Genomic DNA, 17,834 nt, shown 5'->3' with positions numbered 1-17,834 from the left:
AACTACGATGTTACATGTTAATTGTCAAGTCTCTCAAAACTTCTTTGAGAACAGTTTACTTGACTACTTTGGTAAAACAGTTATTCTCCTCTTTGAAAATGCTGGTCATGTATGACTTGGAAAATACGTGCTAAATAACACAAACCAGTTAAATGAGAATTTCCATTCCCGCAATCACATTTTCCCCAGAATTGCTATTGCCTTTTAGTAATCTCTTTACTGCTGTAAGAATGCTGCAATTACTGAACTAAGGTGTATTTAGTGAAGATCTTCCTAAGTAGCTCTGTAAGAGGTATATCCTTCTTTAATTTATCTGCCTGATAGGGAATTACAGCCATTGTCTCCCTGTTTCCTTTCTGCTGGAGCACAGATTCTCTGTTGATATGGACAAAGCTTCATTGATAACAGAACTTGATTTTGAGCCCTGGCTTTGCTATGTCCTCTCCTGCACTTTGGTTGCTACTGCTGCAAGAAACTTCTCATCAGCTTGTATAATTTGTTTTGGTAAATGTAATAGTTTGACCACCCTCTTGCTGGGTGTGCAGATCTGATATCCCTGGAAAATCTATGGAAGAGAAGGGAAGGGTTCAGTGATGCAGAACAGCTGGAATTGCCTTCTCTTTGGGATTGGGGGTGAGGGGTGTGGTGTTTCTACATAATTTTGGTACTCCTTGGGCTTGATTCTCCCTTGTCCTGAAACCTGCTTAGTAACCTTCAAAATTGTGAGGAGAAGCTTCAAGCATACAAGTACTCCATCATCTCTGTGACAACACAAAATGGAGGCAGCAGAGAAACAAGGCTGGTTTTACACAGCAAAGAGAAAGGGTTTGAGGATCCTAATACAAGGATTAACAAATGTTCTCGAGGGTAGAAACAGCCCAAGTTTCCTAATGAGCATTTTACTGCATTTCAGGCAACTGTTTCACCAAAACTGTCATCTTTGCTTTCTTTGAAACAGACTGACCTGCAGCTGAACTGTGCTAAAGCATAGTTTTAACAGAATTATACCAGCTGTTAATAGAGATTTACAAAAAAACCATGAGCTGGATTCACAGCTGGTATAAATTGATGCAATTACATTGCATTCAGGGGAGGTCCACTCATTATATGAACCTGAGGGGGCTGGTGTTTGGGGCTTTTCTGAGGCTGATGTGCAGCATGTGAACACGGTTCTTGCCATGTGCTGTGCTCCTTTGCTTACTGTGAGATGGTGCAAATATCCAGGTTTAGAGATTCCTCTCTTGGATTTTGAAGAGTCTCCTGAATTTGACCTTTTGCTACCTCTAATGCTTCCAAGCTCTTGAGCAGCACAGCATGAAGACTGTTTGCCTGGCTGGAAGTGCACCAGCCAGATACAGGTACGGAACCTCCCTGAGGCAGATATATGTATGTTATTTCACTTAATAGTGTAAAGCTACTTAAAAGGTGGTCGTGTTTTCAAGGATAAACTTTATTGCAACATGTTGAGGATGTTTATACGTAAACGGTATCTGCATTGTGGTTTTAGCCACTGGTTTACAGGTAGGTGGAAATAAGGGGAAAAAATAGGTGCATTCATCTTTTCTAGGTTGCCTGCTCCTTAGGAAAACTCTCACTAAAGCTGTCTTCTTTAGACAGATTTATTCCCTTTAGATATTTGTTGGTGGGTTGTTTTTTTTAAATACAAGTAAACATTTTAATGAATTACTTAATCTCTTTAAGTAGTTATCTTGTAGTACTTTTAAATTACAGAATTCTTAGGAGATGAGTGCTACCTGAAAAAAAAACACCTAAGCTGCTCTTGTTAAGAACTACATTTTTCAATATCTGTCATAGTACAACGCCTGTGATAAGTGGAGGCTTTTCCCTTGTTACTTTAGCACAGTGAAGTAATAGCTCTATGATACAGGTGCTGTTTATTAGCCCTTGCTAATAAACAGGTAAACAAATCTATGCTGAGGACAAACATCTTTAGTTCTATGGATGTCTGAACAGACCTTTTTTTTTGGATGATTAGTGCATGCCATTTCCTGTTACAGCTAGAGTGAAGGGCAGCCAAATGCTAAATGGGATGTCTCAGGACATAGATACCAGTTTCAGAGACAGCATTAAATTCAGAAAAAAATGTACCCTTCCTTGGACTGATAGCATTCATGGGGAACAGAAAGGAAGCCAAACAAAAGAAACAAAAGCAGAATCCCCCCCCCCCCCAGTGAAATACTTCTGTATTTTTCTTTAAAGATTTTGTGTGTGTACCTCCTTTAAAGCTATAATTGCCTAAGTTACATCCCTCTCCCAGTATAAAGCATTCCTTATAACCAAAGAGAGCTATTCCTTATGTGTGAGATAGGAGTGTGTGTATTTCTAGCCTGTTTTAATATGGTTTAGCAGGTGAACAAGGGAGCAGAATTACTTTCATGTGGCCAGGTACTCCTTGATGGAAACGCAGCAGGTGAACTGCTGGCCTCTAGTGGTAAATGGGGAATAACCTGAGAGTGTTGCTATCTTTTGCTCACGCTGTGTGTTCTGATGTTACTTCATATAAGTTATGCCGTAATTTGAAGTATGACTGAGACCACTGCAATGATTTAGTTTCAGTTACATGAATTATTTTCAGTCTGGTTCAGATAATCTTAAGATGGAATACCCTTCACTTTTACTGTTGTAAATAAAGCTCAAGCTGTGTGCGAGCACTGGAGGAATGAATTTTTTGTAGCAAGAACCAAGGGCAGAGTTATTTTTAAGAGAATATGCAACGAGTATTTTATAATTTCTCTGAAGAGGGAAAGCCTCTCTGGCTGCCTGTGGCAGAGAAAACTATGTGATTATAAAACATGTAATTCTTTGAAGATAATGTATTTTTTCTTTTCCAAGTGATTCTATAAAGAAATATGTTTTTTTCTGGACCATACGGGCAGCTTTCTCTTTCTGCCCTTAATGAAGAAAATAATACGAAGGCCACCTTGGTGGCCTATAAGTAAGTTCTGTGTTACAAGGCTGATCTCTGCCCTACTATGACTGCAGAAGCTGCAGAGGGGATGAGCAGCAACATTTCCATTTTTCTCGCATCACTGAGCTGTGGTCCAGTCCAGCCAGAGTTGCAGTGGTGCTCATGTGAGCTCTCCTGATGAAATGTAGTAGTTGTCACATGGAAATGGTAACCAAAACATGCTGAATCTGTCTCGCAGTCTCCAGGACAAATGTTCATTGCAGCAATACCTTAGAGGGGTTCAAAAAAGAGAGGAAAGCACAAACCTGTCAGGACAGCTGAGAGGAGAAGCATCTCGTTCATTAATCCCAGAAGCAATTAGTGTGAGAAGTGAGACATTTAGTGTTATTAATTTGTGTATTGTCAGCTATTTTTACATTGCTTTAATTGTATGTGATAAATATATCTGAGGTAAAATTAGTACCAGATACAGTTACTTTCAGCTTAGTTTGGTTCTTTTTTTAAAGGATAGAAATAATGACACTGAATTCTGATGACAGAAAATGGTGGAATTCTGAGGTTGAACCAAAGAATCTGTGCCAGGGTAATACCAGAATGTAATTATTCCCTCGCTCTGAATGGTGAGTTACACTTTGGCTTTGAGGTTGAGCTAGTATTTTCTGGTTAACCAAGACTAGCTGCCATTTTTGCAAGGATATTCCCTTGTAAGACCTCATTCATCCCTTTTTCTTCCCTCTTCTCAGTCACTGAAGTGACAGAAAGGATCTGCTTACACTTATATGCACCTCAATAACAGTATTTGCCAAACGTTTCCTGGCAGGACATTTTGTGCTAAATGAAAGTTTCTCTTTTTTATCCATTTACTCCCCTTTATTTGTTTGTCTATTTAGAGATATGCAAGTTATCTGCTGGGTTTCTGGGTGTGTTCTATCCAGCAGAAGGCAACATTGTGGGTGGAGAAGTCTCAGAAATGTAATTTACTTTCCTGTATAAAAGATAACTTGTGGAGCAGATGGTTCAGCTGTAGAGCCCAGCTTCTCCCTGCTTGCCCAGCTGTGGTCTGGACAATTGGACCTAATAGAAGAAAACAGCAAAAGTAGCTTTTTTAAAGCTAAAACCTGCAAGAAGCTTGAACAGCCAGGTGTTGGTTACCCAGCACAATACTTGTGAAGTTTCTATTACAGTGGAAATATTAATGTTTAATGTTTGCCTCTGAAGCCATCAGTATTTCAGCAGCTCCGGAGTCTTTTGGAACCTTTCCCCAGGGTGTCCCCACCTTGGAAGAATATGTGGCTTTACTGTAGCTGCTGGAGATCAGGCTTTGTGTTTTGTTCTTAGTGGTGTTCCCCTCATTCACAGGGAGCAGTGGCTTGGAAGAAAAGACTGATGCCCCTCCTGGCATTCATAATACAATTTCCTTCCATTTACAGGGTCTTAACATTACTTACTAAGCTGTGCAGGGGTTGATGTCAGTGAATAGCTGGCTAAGTCATTTTTTAGTTATTTAACATGTTGAGAATAAGCCTGAAGCTGTCACGTGAGTAACGTCTATATAGGCTTTTTCTAGCTGCAGTCATTCCTAATTTCTGTGCTATATTAAAGCTAAGCTAATAATAGTACTTTGGGTGATACTTTGATGGGAAGCTTTGTTAATCCATTTGAAGAAGAGAACTAAAGAAGTTGGTTAATTCAGTGCTAGAAATGTTAGAGGCAATGATGCTAAACTGGAGATTGAATGAATAGGTGGGGAGCAGCTAGCTGTTTTCCTAAAGTAGAGAAAATAACTGTGTGTAAGTCTTTGCAGCCCATTAACTGGGAAATAGGCACAATAGCTGTGTTGTTATAGCTGGAGCTACTTCTTTTCTTATTTAAGAGAGGAAGCTTAGTCTTTCAAGTATAAACTGGTTGTTAAAAGTGAGACTAATTGTAAGAATGTGGGTACAGTTATTCAGCCCCTTTGTCACATGTTAGTAGTCATTCCCTCACTGAATCTTTTTTTTCAGAAGTAGCCCATCATTTAAACCAAATTAGTTAGAAAGAAGGAGACTGTGCTTGTTGAGCTGTCAGCAGATGATGTACAAAAGGGGAGGCCAAAATAAGGTAAGGCCATCTCCAAGCTGCTTGCTGACTTGAGAGAAGACTGGTGGCAATGAGAGCTGCATCTGGGAGGAGCAGACGATGCTGGTGAGACATACTGGAGGCTATCAGAAGGCTGCTCTATGCAGAGTTACGTGTCAAATACATCTGTGGAGGAAGAACCAGGTCCATTTTGGTTGGATCCCTATTGATGGACCCCTATTGATGGAATCGGTGGAGCTGTCATGACAATAGTCACTGCAAGACTGTAACCCTCTAGATCTTACTGATTTTTCTGTTAAGTTCAGTAGATGTTAACTGATCGTAAAATTAAAACATAAAACCAGTGTATAGAATCATAGAATGGTTAGAGTTGGAAGGAGGCTTAAATATATATACGCTTTCTTAAAATTAATGGGTTTATGTTTGTAACAGCAAACTGATAATAAATATTGTTAGTATATGTTGACTTCTGTAACTATGCTTATTTTAACTATGTTTGTTTTTTCTTATATGTGTTAGGAGTTGCAGGGCAGTATCTTAAGTGTATCCTTCCAGGGTTATTTTGTTTACTTTCTTGCTTTTTCTTACCTTTTGGCGTCACTCTATGGAGTATTTATACCACACTATATAAATTCTACTCCTTATATAAAATAATTTCGATAAGCTTGAAATATATTTTGAAAGGAAATACTTTACTGAATTCTGTGTATTGTGTTTTATTTTGTTTGGTCATACTGAATAAGGCTATAGAGGAAGAATTGTATGTTATATGGTATTGTTTACTGTTAGTAATAGTGGCAGAGAACAGCTTTATATATTTGAGCAATGTTTCCTTGGCTGAGTCTGCAAAAGCATCAAGGACAGCACAAGAGAGCAACAAGGGTGGAAATAGGAGACACAAATGCTGAAGAAGATGGTGAAAAATGAAAATACATTAGTGCAAAGAAACTGAACTTGGGGTAGCTTTTTGTTGCCTTCTCCGTAAATCCCCACATTTGAGGGATAAGCTACTGTGTGAAGTCCTGTGGCAGGAAAGCTGGTGCATATTACATTTATTGCTGACTACCACTATCAGCTTTTCTGTGGCACTTCCTATACAAGCATTTTGGTGTAATTCTGGTACAACTTAATATAGAGAATCTATCGCATAGACCTAGAGAATCTTAACCAAGACAGGTTAAGAGGCTCATCTGGGGCTGTCCGGGGTGGGAGGCAGATGCAGAACCTGGCCTGTGGGAGTCCCCTGTCTCCCCCATGTATCCCATGGTGGCAGACTGTGGTGGAAACAGCACCTGTGCCTCTGGGTTGTCTGTATTCTTTTGATTGCAGATTGGCCAGTGTAGAGTCTCAAAACATGTCCTGTAAGTTACCTTCACAGAGGTGTTGTGGAGACTGCCAGTGCATGTTACCCTGGGAAGATACTGTCTGTAGCCTATGTACAATATACCAAGGGAGCAGAGCCAGATCTTCAGCTTGCTTTACAGTGGCAAGTTTTTGTCCATGTATCGAGATTGGCTACTGCTTTGGATCTGAGGAAGGTGGTGGGGTCAATGTCCTATATTCTCTGTATCCCCCTTTGCTGCAATTGTACAGTTTGCTCAGCATATATGCAAGCAGGTAAGCTCTTCTTTTCTATTCCTTTTTTGATTTCTGTGCATGTTTTGCTTTTTGCCCTGCTTCATACATAGATCAAGTGGTAAACCTTGAAAGCAAACGTGCAAGGATAAACAGATTGTCCACTCTCTGTATCCCTTGCAAACAACACAGACTTTGAAATGTTTTTTCAGTTACAGCTAGAAATGTCAAAATAATCAGCGATTGGAAAGCTACTGCTTTGTATTAAGGGAAAACGTTGACAGAATTTTCACTAGCATCAAGGCTTTTAATGAGCAACTGTTAAGGAAGAGAGGACCAACACAAATTACTGTATTGCTCGCTGGGATTACCCTGTCAGCTATAGTTCTTTTCAGAAAAGCAGAAGAACATTTTTATGGTAATTAGAAATGTAAGATGTACTGAGGACTGAGACTTTCTTTTTACACTTGGAATATGAAGCTTCCAATCATCCTGAGCATTTGAAAAAACATTTCTGCCACTGTGTTGAGAGTGGCCTTGCAGATGTGACATAGTTCCATTAATGAGTCAATGGCAGATCATTGTCCTAACCTTGTCCTGGCCTCCATGTCACTCACAGGTGAAGTGCTGATATCTTCAGACAGTGTAACTGAATGAGATGCCTCTTCTTGAGATTTCTAAAACTCATACAGTCTTTAACCTAGTCTAGTTATTCTTGCAGGGGCAATGGAACAGGGATACTTGTAGCAGTTAGTGTTGAAACTAAGGGGGATAGTCCCACTTCTCTTTTTATGAAGAAATAAAGTTTTTATGAAGAAATAGAGCAATCACCAGCTTTATTAAAGGGACATCATTGCTCACTGATCTATATACTGTTCAGCTGTCATGCTTTATGCTTTCTTTACTGATTCCACAGTCACTTTCCCAAGTATAAAGGCTGTTTGAGACCTGTGCACAATGTGAAGTGTTTTGGTTATTTCTAGTACACAGACCACTATAGGATAGCTCTCTGCAAGAATTGGGTTAATACTGGGACGAAGTCAGAAAAGAATGCCAGAGACCAAATTCAGGTTCTGTGAAGACGAAAAAACTTGGTAGGTGAACTAACTTATAGACATCCTTGTTTCCCTGAGAAAAAATTGTCTTGGGCATTTCTATTGTTGCTGTTTTGGTAGTTTTGTTGTTGTTGTTAGTATAGAAACAGATTCTTGTGTCGCAACTAGTGCTGATAAAATTTTAAGCAACACACAGAAAAAATATAAAGTCAAGGGGCTGTGCTAAAAAAACAAGAGTTACTTTCTCTGTACTCTGGCTCATTAATCTTCCTCTCGTTTCCAAATGATACTTCCGACTGACCTTCCTGAATATATGATGATTTTAAAGAACTGTCAACAAAACTTGAAAATTGGATTTGCGTGTATAAATCCAGAATATTTTTTTTATTAAAACTTTTGGGGTTTTCTTGTGATTATATTATTGCTAATTTTTAATTACTGTGTTTTCATTGGGGCCTCACCTGTAGGAATTAGATTTGAACCTCCTAGCAGTAATAAGGACTGAGTTGTTTGTTCCTGAATTCTTTGGTTGTACATCCTTATCTCTTAGAAGGTGACATGATCTGGCTGTCCCTCAGGTGTCAAACAAAATGAGAGCCTTCTGATTCATTTTGTGTTTCAGCCTAACAAATATTTGGTTATGTACTTAATGAAAAAGATTGCTGATGGATGCTCTCGCTCTACTTTCAGTTGTTATCTGTGCTCATTGATCCATGAGAGTGGTTTAATTACACCAAAACCAAATATCGATGGAGGTACAAAGAAATAAATCTTTTAAATCTGTATGGTGTAGTTCACTGACATAACCAAGTTTACCGCCCTTCGTAAGACTACCTTTAAGGTTAAAATGGAGATACAATGTGTTGTGTGTCTGCATCCTTCAGTATTCACATTTAACCTGTCTATCATTACGTTTAAAATTACATGCTGAAACAATGAATTGATTTCTAGAGGATAGCTTTGTAGACTTCACATGATCTGTCTTTGTGTGATATGCCTATATTGGGTTTATTTGCTGTGGATTTATTTTAGGCACACTTAAAATAGCAAGAATTAGCTATGAAAGAGTAGGAAGTGGGCTTGTGTTACCCAGATGACATACCAAAAGGTTACTGACTGAGATTAGCTCTGTCTTATAGCTATCAGAGTGGCAACATTTTGGTTGAGTGGGAACTGTAGGCTTTGTTCTGTTTTGCTGCAAGGAAGTGCATTCTGGAGGTTTTTCTTGAGCATAACGTATTATTCAACCATCAGAGTCACCAGCTGTGTTTTCTAAATTGTGGGACTCAAGACACTTGTGTGCATGTGAGGCAGAAGGGTAATTGATGTTTAGGTCAGTACCTTGAATGGTCTCTGAAAATATGGTAGTTGTGTGATCTGATTGTTGTAATCTCATTTCTTGGTTTAAAAAGTGAGATTTTTGGCTGCATTTCCTGGCATTCTGCTGAATTGCTGGGTGAAAATACAGTAATTTAGATCAACTCACATTTCTTTAACTCCATTTGTGAATTTCTCTAAGGGCTGGATAAAGCCTTTAATTACAAAGTAGCTGTGGAATAAGTATCCGTAGGAAAATGCAGGTACCATTTATAGCTCAGCTACATCACCTTTATGGCAATCACGCTTAATGTCAACTAATGAGCATGGTGTTCATGAGAGAGTAGATATTGGCAGGATAACACAGCTGTTGCTGCAGCTGTAAAAGGTCATTGGATTTTTAAGCTTTCAGTTAGGGATCAGCTACTTAAATGAGCAGGAACTGATACTTCAGCTGTTATCATTGTAAAGTCACTTATATATGTACAACCAGTGAAAATCTGACAGCTTCCACCTTCATGGCAATCGGGATAGCAGACCTGACCTTGGTGGCTCTTAATGTCTCTGCATTAAGTGCAAGGCAGACACTGCTAGAAGTGTTTCATGTTTGTTGCCATCCCCATACACTCACCAACTTCTGAAATCAACTCACAGATTCAGCTATCCCTTCATTTAAAACAAACCGCTACACCTCTCTGTTAAACAGTTATCAGGCCATTTTAAAAGTGATTTTGTGCCCCTCTCTAAATGTTAAGGTGTTCACTTTTGAAGCTGAGACTGAAGTGATCTCCCTGGAGTCAGATGGGAGTTGGGTTGTGGAGATGGAAAATAAAACTTGGGTCTCCTGGTGCTGGTTTGATGTCCATCCAGATGTGCTGTCTGCACCAGTGGTGTGTGTCCAGTGTTTCCACTTTGCTTCTGTATTTGGTTTTATAGTCACATTCATAAATATTGCTCATCTTGTTTCCTGCTAGACCATTTATTGTACTAAAATCTGTGCCGTGTTACCCTTAAGCTGAACTTGCGGGTTGGTATACAACAATCCAGTGTTTATGGCTCATTTAACTTTGCAGTTTTTAAACACGGTTATTGATACTTCTCTGTCATTTATTTCTAATTGCTGCAAGGACTCAGTCATCCTGAGTGAATTGGACAGAGAAGTAGCTTGCAAAATATGAAAAAAGGGTGAATGATGGAAAAGCTGGTTGTTATCCTGCATCTCTAGCTCCTTGTGATTTAGGAAAAGCAGCAATTCTCCAACTGTTTATTTTGGTTTTGTTTGTTGGTTTTTTGTTGTTGTTGTTGTTTTGTTGTTGTTGTTGTTTTTTCTTAACTCATTTTGATTCAGTGACTTGGAAGAACCAAAATTATTGCTGCCCTAGTTCTGTAGTATTGTACACAGTAAGCTGGATTCAGAAGTGATGTGAATTTTGTTATTAATTGCATACCAGTAAGCCAGGAGAGAGGAGGGTCTCACTTCCTTCAACTACAGCAATCCAAAAAGTTAGGAGTTTAGTACATTTCTGTTGTCAAAATGAATGAAAAACCAATGTCATCTCAACATGACGTGCCATAGAAGTGGAATGAGAGAGAGTTGAAAGATTTAATTGAGCAACCTGGTCTAGTGGAAGGTGTCCCTGTCCATTTCAGGGTGGTTGGAACTATATGAGCTTTAGGATCCCTTCCAACCTAAACCATTCCATGATTCTATGAATTGGGAAGTACAGAGGTCACCAGCTTTGTATACACACTGAGGAGATCTTGAGGCAGGATTTTAGAAATAACTGGTGAAGAAGATTTAGAAATTGTCATTTCATCGTCATTATTGATGACTTCTTTGTGTGTGCTTGCTATTAAAACCTGAAGCGTCTAATCCTATGTTAAGTTTGCTCTTTTAAATCAATACTGCCAAAGGAGATTTTTGCTTATAGAGTTCATTTTATGACTGACAAACAAAAACTAACAATGAGGAGTTCCTTATTTCCATCTGCATTTCTACTGTGTATCATAAACTGGCTTGAAATGATAGATGGATGCTATTGATTGCTCAGTCGTTCATGTCTTGGGTATAAATTGCTGTTATTATTACTCTTAAAAGTATGTTAGGTCGGCATTTGAGTGTCTGTTTCTGTTGGTACTTCTCCTTGCATCAAGAGGCAAGTTGAACACCTCCCAAAGCAGTAAAATGCAACTTCTGAACTTGGGGAACTGTGATACAGATTGCAAATTGGTGTAATGAGGGTGCAGCAGTACAGAAAAAATGGTAGGCTATCATGTATTTGGCATGATCATCACATGCCTGGAGATCAGCAAAATGAAATGGGGATATGTGATGTAACTTTTAGTTTGTTAATAACTGATCTCCCTATAATTGCAGTCTTTTGTCTTTGGAAAAGCCATGTTCTTTCTCAATTGTGTGTGCGCTGTTTATCTTCAGGACCAAATAACATGGGGAAAATAAAATCACCAAAACAAAATGAGACACAAACCCCACATGTGTACATGCATGGCAGATAAGACTTGAGCCCCATCTCTGCTGAAGTGACTTTTGGTAAGTTGAAGTAATTTGGTTGGGATTTTCTTGGAAAACTTAATAGAAAATACTCAGCTAGAAGATATGACACCGTTTAAACAGTCTTCATTGTTTTTGACCATTTCATCTTCATTACAAGTGTTTGCTGCATGTTCCCCTCAGAAGGGTTTTAATGAAGTACAATCTGTTTCTTTTATTTTTTTTCAAGATATTGAGGATTTTCTGCAGATATGGCAAATAGAGGACAATAACAGGTTTGTGTCTACTGTTACTCTAATAGAGATGTTAAAAATGAATAGACAGGTGCTCTCTTGACAGAGGTAATTCTGTAGATCCAGACCACTTACAAGTCATTTTGAGCTAGGTAAGAATTTGCAGTGGATATTATTTTAATACAGTATAGTGGTATGTTCCCTGAGAAAGGTGGCAGTTCTAACTAGAAACTGTGGTCAATAAGGTATGATTGAAGTAATTGAATTCCTTTAGAATTAACTTTTAATGAAAGTCTCAATGTGATTAATAAGGAAAGGAAATTCTTCATAAAGGTTATATGTTAATAATATTAACACTTAAACTGTAATGAAAATAATGAAAATTATGATATATTTGTAAAACATGAGTGCCTTCTGGAGTTGCATACCAATACATGCTTTCTGAAGTACGTAATCAGTGGGCTACTCTGGTGTGCTACACATCAGATTTGGCAGCAGGTGTGACTGTCATCTCCTTTCTGAAGCAAGTTAATTGTCAGTTGTTCAATTTAACACATAGGTATTTTCCACTGAAGATGAAATATCAGTGGTACCTGCTTGATGGGAATATTTAGATTCCATGGCTCTTTTAGTAAAGGTGGATTTTTTTTTTTTTTCTCCCATTAAGACTGTAGTCTGCTGAAATCTGTAATTGTCAGGCACATTCTTAGCTGTCAGCTGACACTGTTGCAGAAGCTGGAGCTTTTCATTGGCACTGTATATGATTTTGAAGCCTTCTGGGGTGCGCAAAACTGCTGTGTTAAAGTATTGCTAATGAAAACGTAAATGCCAAAAGACACATTATCCAGGGAAATTCAGATCAGCAGAATGTGCAGGTCTACGTGGTGATCCTTTGTGGGAAGCAGCAGCAGTAGAGATCTGGGTATTGAGATGAGCAGCGTTGGCTTTTGACTCTTCAAAGTGTCACAGATGGCAGGGTGGCAAATTAATAGTTCTTTGAGAAAACAGTTGTGTGTGCTACTGGACTTTTGACAGATGGGTATCTGCAGTAAGGCCTGCAAGCTATAGTTTCCGCTGCTGCTGTTGACTTATGAATTCAGGGGAGTTAGCATTGGATCAATAGGGATTTCGGAAAGCTTCAAGACTTATACTGGGAGGTGAGTGAGTGATATCCTTGGACATCCAAGAGGTTACTCAGTAATGCATCAGGCAAAGATATGAATTTCTACCAGAGCACTGATATGAAAGAATGAACTGTGCAGCCTGAAAATGTGAATTTTTCTCTCTTCAATAAATGTGCATGTAACTAAGATTCTGTTAATTCAGTTTGATAACTGGATCAGCAGTTTCTGTGGTAACACCTAACTACTGGTAGTGCTGACAACAAAAGCAGCAGTCTGTTATTACTCCTGAAAGCCAAAAGGCTGATCCCTTTGGTTCTGTTTTCCATGTGGTGTCCAAGGCCACCACTGATGCCTGTCTGCATCTGTGGGAGCAGCACCCCATGGATCTGCCAGGTGTCCATCAGGAGACGCATGTGTTGAACCACCTGAGCTCCTGGAGGGCTAAAGGAGTAAAGGCTTTAAGGTGAAGACAGATGCCACAAATTGGTACTGACTTGTTATGAAAGAAATTGGAAGGGGTCTAAATCTAAATCTTGATTAAAAAAAATAGAGAATGGCAAGGGACAGGTTTTGCTGTACACATGGGTGCATATCAGCTCATGTTATGGTCAAATTTTGACTGAATGCCTGGCAGAGGGGAACCCTGATTGCATCTGGACCTCTATACAAATCTGCACCAAAATACAGATGTATTAATTACAATCTTAAAAGCAGCAACTGCAGGCGACCTCAACATGTTTAGAGAAAAATTTAAATAATTACTGTAGATGAATTTTCATGTTCAGAAATGGTTGAACTTTCAGGTAACTCAGTTTTCAAACACTTGTAACTTTTCTTATTGCACTGGATCAATCAGCAGAATGTCTAATGCCAGGGAGGAAATGTTTCACTGACAGGCTAAGGGAGAGAGGAGAAACTTAGAATTCTTTGAGTAAGAAGCAAGACAATTCGTTGCTGATAGTACTTTAGGAAGTGTTAAGAACAGCCTGTCAGGTGCATTGGTGAGGGCATCTTCTGGGCAGTACTGATAGACAAGGCTAATAAAGCCAGGGATGAAGAACATGAAAGAAAGTGTTTGGCAGGCAGCCACAGGCAAAAAGTTCATCTCTGTGTTTAGAAGTGAGTAAAACTGCAATTGAAAGAAAGTGGGAGGGAAAAACAAGGCTAGATATGTAAGAACCACTAGAGCGCTGATGTTGTTAGCACAGGAAGCATAGGGCTGCATATTGCACAGGGACTGCTCAGAGCCTCATCCTTATTTCATAGTGTCTGAGACCAGGAGGGGGAGAATGAAACCATGCAAAGTTCAGACTGGCTATTAAATTATGTTGAGTAATGTTGTGCTGTGCCCAAGATATTCTCTCAGGCCAGTTCTGCCTCAAAGAACTTCACACTACAAGGAAATGGGGCTAATGCATAGCTAGTGCCTGAAGCCTCAGCAGTGGCAGAAGACGCCGCTTGTTCCAAATCTGCACTGCACACCTTGGCTGAACAGTTCTCAGTTGTTATAGTCCAAGGTGATATTCCTCCCCAGTCCTGAATTTCCTATGAACATGGAAGAGATGAACCCGTGAACTTAAAAAATGGCTTATTTTCACTGTTATAGCATCATGTATTTTAATTTCTGCTTTTAGCTATCGTATCCTAAAATATATCATCAAAACTGAGCCTTTTTCTTTCATCACATCTTTTCCCTAAGTACAGATAGTTTGCTGTTGCTGAACAGATTGATCTCTGGAGACCTTACACGGTAAAGCTGACTTTTCAGCCCTTAGAGCATTTCTGTGACTTTTTTGTTTTCCTTACAGTTCTGTGGCATTATTGCATTTGACACTTGAGCAAATGTATTTGCTAACTACACCCTGCCTTACCTACCTAATATTCTGTTGTTTTTTTTGGTTGCCTACAAATAGAACTAGTGAACAATCTACATAAGAATCTATGTGATCTGTGAGGGTGACTAGTTATTAGGAGATAAAGAGCCCTGAATGATGTTTAATGATATACAACTGGGCAGCTTGCTATTTCCTGAGCTCCGTACAAAACAAGTGATTGTGAATGTGGGGCTGGCTTTCTCAAAGACTTTCTGCTGGCTTAGTTCTGCTCCTGTTGGGGACCATAGTAAACTTCTCTTCATAGCCATTGGGAGCAAAAGCAGGCAATGAGAGCTTTAGGAAATCCCACCCACAATTAACAACCAGAAATAATTTCTTAGCAAATGGTTGTCTTGAGTTTCCTGTTTTAAAGCTAAGCCACCCGCTGGGAGTTTGATTCTGTAGGACTCTGAAGATGATGGGGGTGAGAGGGGAAATTCAACCTAAAAATAACTTAGAGGAGCCCTTTCATGCCTCAACAAAGGCACAGTTGTAGAGCTGTCATTTCTGGACCTCCAGAACTGAGAAATATGTTGAATGCTTTGGAAAGAGACTATGTGTACATAAGCACATGCATGTCTGCTTTGGATGTATACTCATAAACTTTGTGAATTTTTGCCCTCCTTGGGATGAATTAGAAATTTATTCAAGAATCTGGATTAGGCTTTTCTGCAACATCCTTATTACATTTATTTCTTTTTTTAATAGGTATTATCTAAACTACTACAATTCTTGAAGACTGTTGTTATCTAAGCTGTTGGGAATCTTTTAGTTACAGTTTGTAAAACAGTGAGGCTGAATACAAGCCAGTGAATGGTTGTCATAGCTGTAGAAAAAGCTGAATTTTCAGAAGGAATCTGAGGTGCTGCTTTGTAAGTAAAGCAATAGACACAGGACTGTGTTGAGCTCGGCACTTAGGCCAGAGTTAGTCCTTATCATCTCCACTAAATTCACCAAATCCATGCTAACTTCATGGTGTTCATGTGCTTATGTGAGAGCAACCTATGGTGTCCTATTGCTTGCCTTACTCATGGGTGGATTAGCAAAGTTCAGCACTCAAGTTGCTGCTGACTTGTGACTCCCAGTAGTGCATCAGCCTGGAGAAGAGAAGGCTGCATGGAGACCTCATAGCAGCCTTCCAGTATCTGAAGGGGGGCTATAGGGATGCTGGGGGTGGACTGTTCATTAGGGACTGTAGTGATAGGACAAGGGGTAATAGGTTAAAACTTAAACAGGGGAACTTTAGATTGGATATAAGGAAGAAGTTTATTACTGTGAGGGTGGTGAGGCACTGGAATGGGTTGCCGAGGGAGGCTGTGAATGCTCCCTCCTTGGCAGTGTTCAAGGCCAGATTGGACAGAGCCTTGGGTGATATGGTTTAGTGTGAGGTGTCCCTGCCCATGGCAGGGGGGTTGGAACTGGATGATCTTAAGGTCCTTTCCAACCCTAATTATTCTATGATTCTGTCTCCCTCTGGCTGCAGCATCATTAGAAGCTTATGAAAATGTCACTTGGGAATGAGGTAGCCACATTCCATGAAGAGTTAACATCCTCCCATTTGTTTTAAAGTGTGATTTTTGCATTTATTTTACTTTAAGCTTCCAGTAACACACATCAAGCCTTATTATAGGAAGGATTTACAGTCAGAGGCTACTTGGAGAGAAGGATGTAAGCATTCCTGCTTGCTTCATAAAGAAGCATATTAATCTCACTCTTCCAGGCCTTTGTAAACCTTTGCCGTGGATAAATGATATTACAATTCTTCAAGCATGTAGGGAAGTGAAAGCTGGTTACTTCATTTGTGCTGTCAACTATCATTGGCAACATAAAGTCTGTATTCCTACAGCTGCTGACAGTTTGTAGAAGTTGTGAATAAAAATATGCAATTTTAGTCAAATTCTCCTGCCTAACCCCAGCATGCTGTTGGCAGAATATCCTATTTCTGGGTTGAATAGAATAGATTTGATTGAATAATTCTTTTTTGAGCTTAATATTTCATCTTTCTTCCTGTTCTTTCAAGGCTGTAAGTAAATGCATGTGATCATTTAGGCATTATCTTACAATAAAAATCTGTTCATTCCCAGATAAGATGCAAGAATTCATTTGTAATTTTGCTCAAGTTTTAAATCTATACTTATGCGTATCTATCATTATGCAATGTAGTATTTTTATCACTGTATTACAAAACCTTATAATTGCACTCTAAGACTAATTTCAATAAGCGTTCTTTGTGGCAGTCATTGCTGACTTGTCCTATAAAAGGTAGATTATGAAATGCATTCCATTCTTGCTTTCTGGAAGTCATAAATAGAATCATAAATACACCACAATAATACAAACTCTAATTCACATTTCTGCGTAATAATGCCAAACATGGGTGGTTATTTGTCCCCTGTAATTTCCTGGCTGTATTTCCTCTAAATGCCAGCTCTACCATTTTTCTATATATTTTCATTTTCCTAGCTGAAGGAAAATGTCATTTCCCAGTAGACAGAGTCCTCTGTAAATAGAGTGAAAACAGAAATGTAAAATGTCAGCAACTGTTTTCTTTTAAAGAAGGCCATCTTGTTTGTGCACTTACATGCGGTGAGCAGGGAAAAGGAGTTGCATTTTTTCTCCAGTATTGCCAATACCAGTGATATTTCAAGCAGCATTTTTAATTTGTTCTTCTCCAGGGGCAGACTGGTATAAAATGGTGATAATGAATTATTAACAGTTTTTAACAGAGACGCTGCCAGTTCACAGTGGGCCTGTAATCCATGGCTGGGTCCTGTGCTCTTTGAAGGAATATTACTTTGTTCTGTGCAGTCAGTGGGATTTCAGCTGGAGTCAGCTGACTTTCAAGAAACAGCTGTAGCAGGCTGAGATGGTATCATCCCTGAATTGTTCATGCTTTGCATCAGAGGTTGGGCTGGAAGACAGTTGAGGTAGCAGAACAGATCACCCAAGTGCTGTTCAGTACCTATCTTTGTTTAATCAGGTCTCACTCAGTAATCCAAGTCAAGCCATCTGAGTCTGTGCTGAAGAGGAGGAGGGGTGTTTATACAGTCAACTCCTCAATCAGCAGTAGGAGGGGTGGTCTCCACCTGAAGAGTTAGCAAAGAGCCTGTACAAGGGCAAGGCTTACACTTGTAGA

The 17,834-nt window shown here is 39.3% G+C and overlaps 1 protein-coding gene across 9 annotated transcripts in view; it reads left to right on the top strand.

Moving 5' to 3' along the window:
• The window catches only part of SORCS2 (sortilin related VPS10 domain containing receptor 2), a 545,361-nt gene that overhangs the window by 334,190 nt on the left and 193,337 nt on the right, over positions 1-17,834 (top strand). The window contains exons 1-2 of one of the 9 annotated variants that reach the window (XM_061369741.1): positions 1,125-1,358; positions 3,436-3,549. The exons of the other annotated variants lie outside the window; for them this stretch is intronic. Of the exons in view, the coding sequence (XP_061225725.1) occupies positions 3,547-3,549 (3 nt within the window). The 5' untranslated portion in view covers positions 1,125-1,358; positions 3,436-3,546. Of the gene's footprint in view, positions 1-1,124; positions 1,359-3,435; positions 3,550-17,834 lie in introns of those variants that run through there. 9 annotated transcript variants of the gene reach the window in all.

This window comes from Neopsephotus bourkii, unplaced genomic scaffold (genome assembly GCF_033783945.1).
Source record: "Neopsephotus bourkii isolate Nb327-2 ecotype Australia unplaced genomic scaffold, CSIRO-AGI_Nbou_v1 NB_144, whole genome shotgun sequence".
Classification (NCBI taxonomy): Eukaryota; Metazoa; Chordata; class Aves; order Psittaciformes; family Psittacidae; genus Neopsephotus; species Neopsephotus bourkii.
Note: the sequence above shows the minus strand (reverse complement) of the source record. Positions and strands in the feature narration are given on the sequence as shown.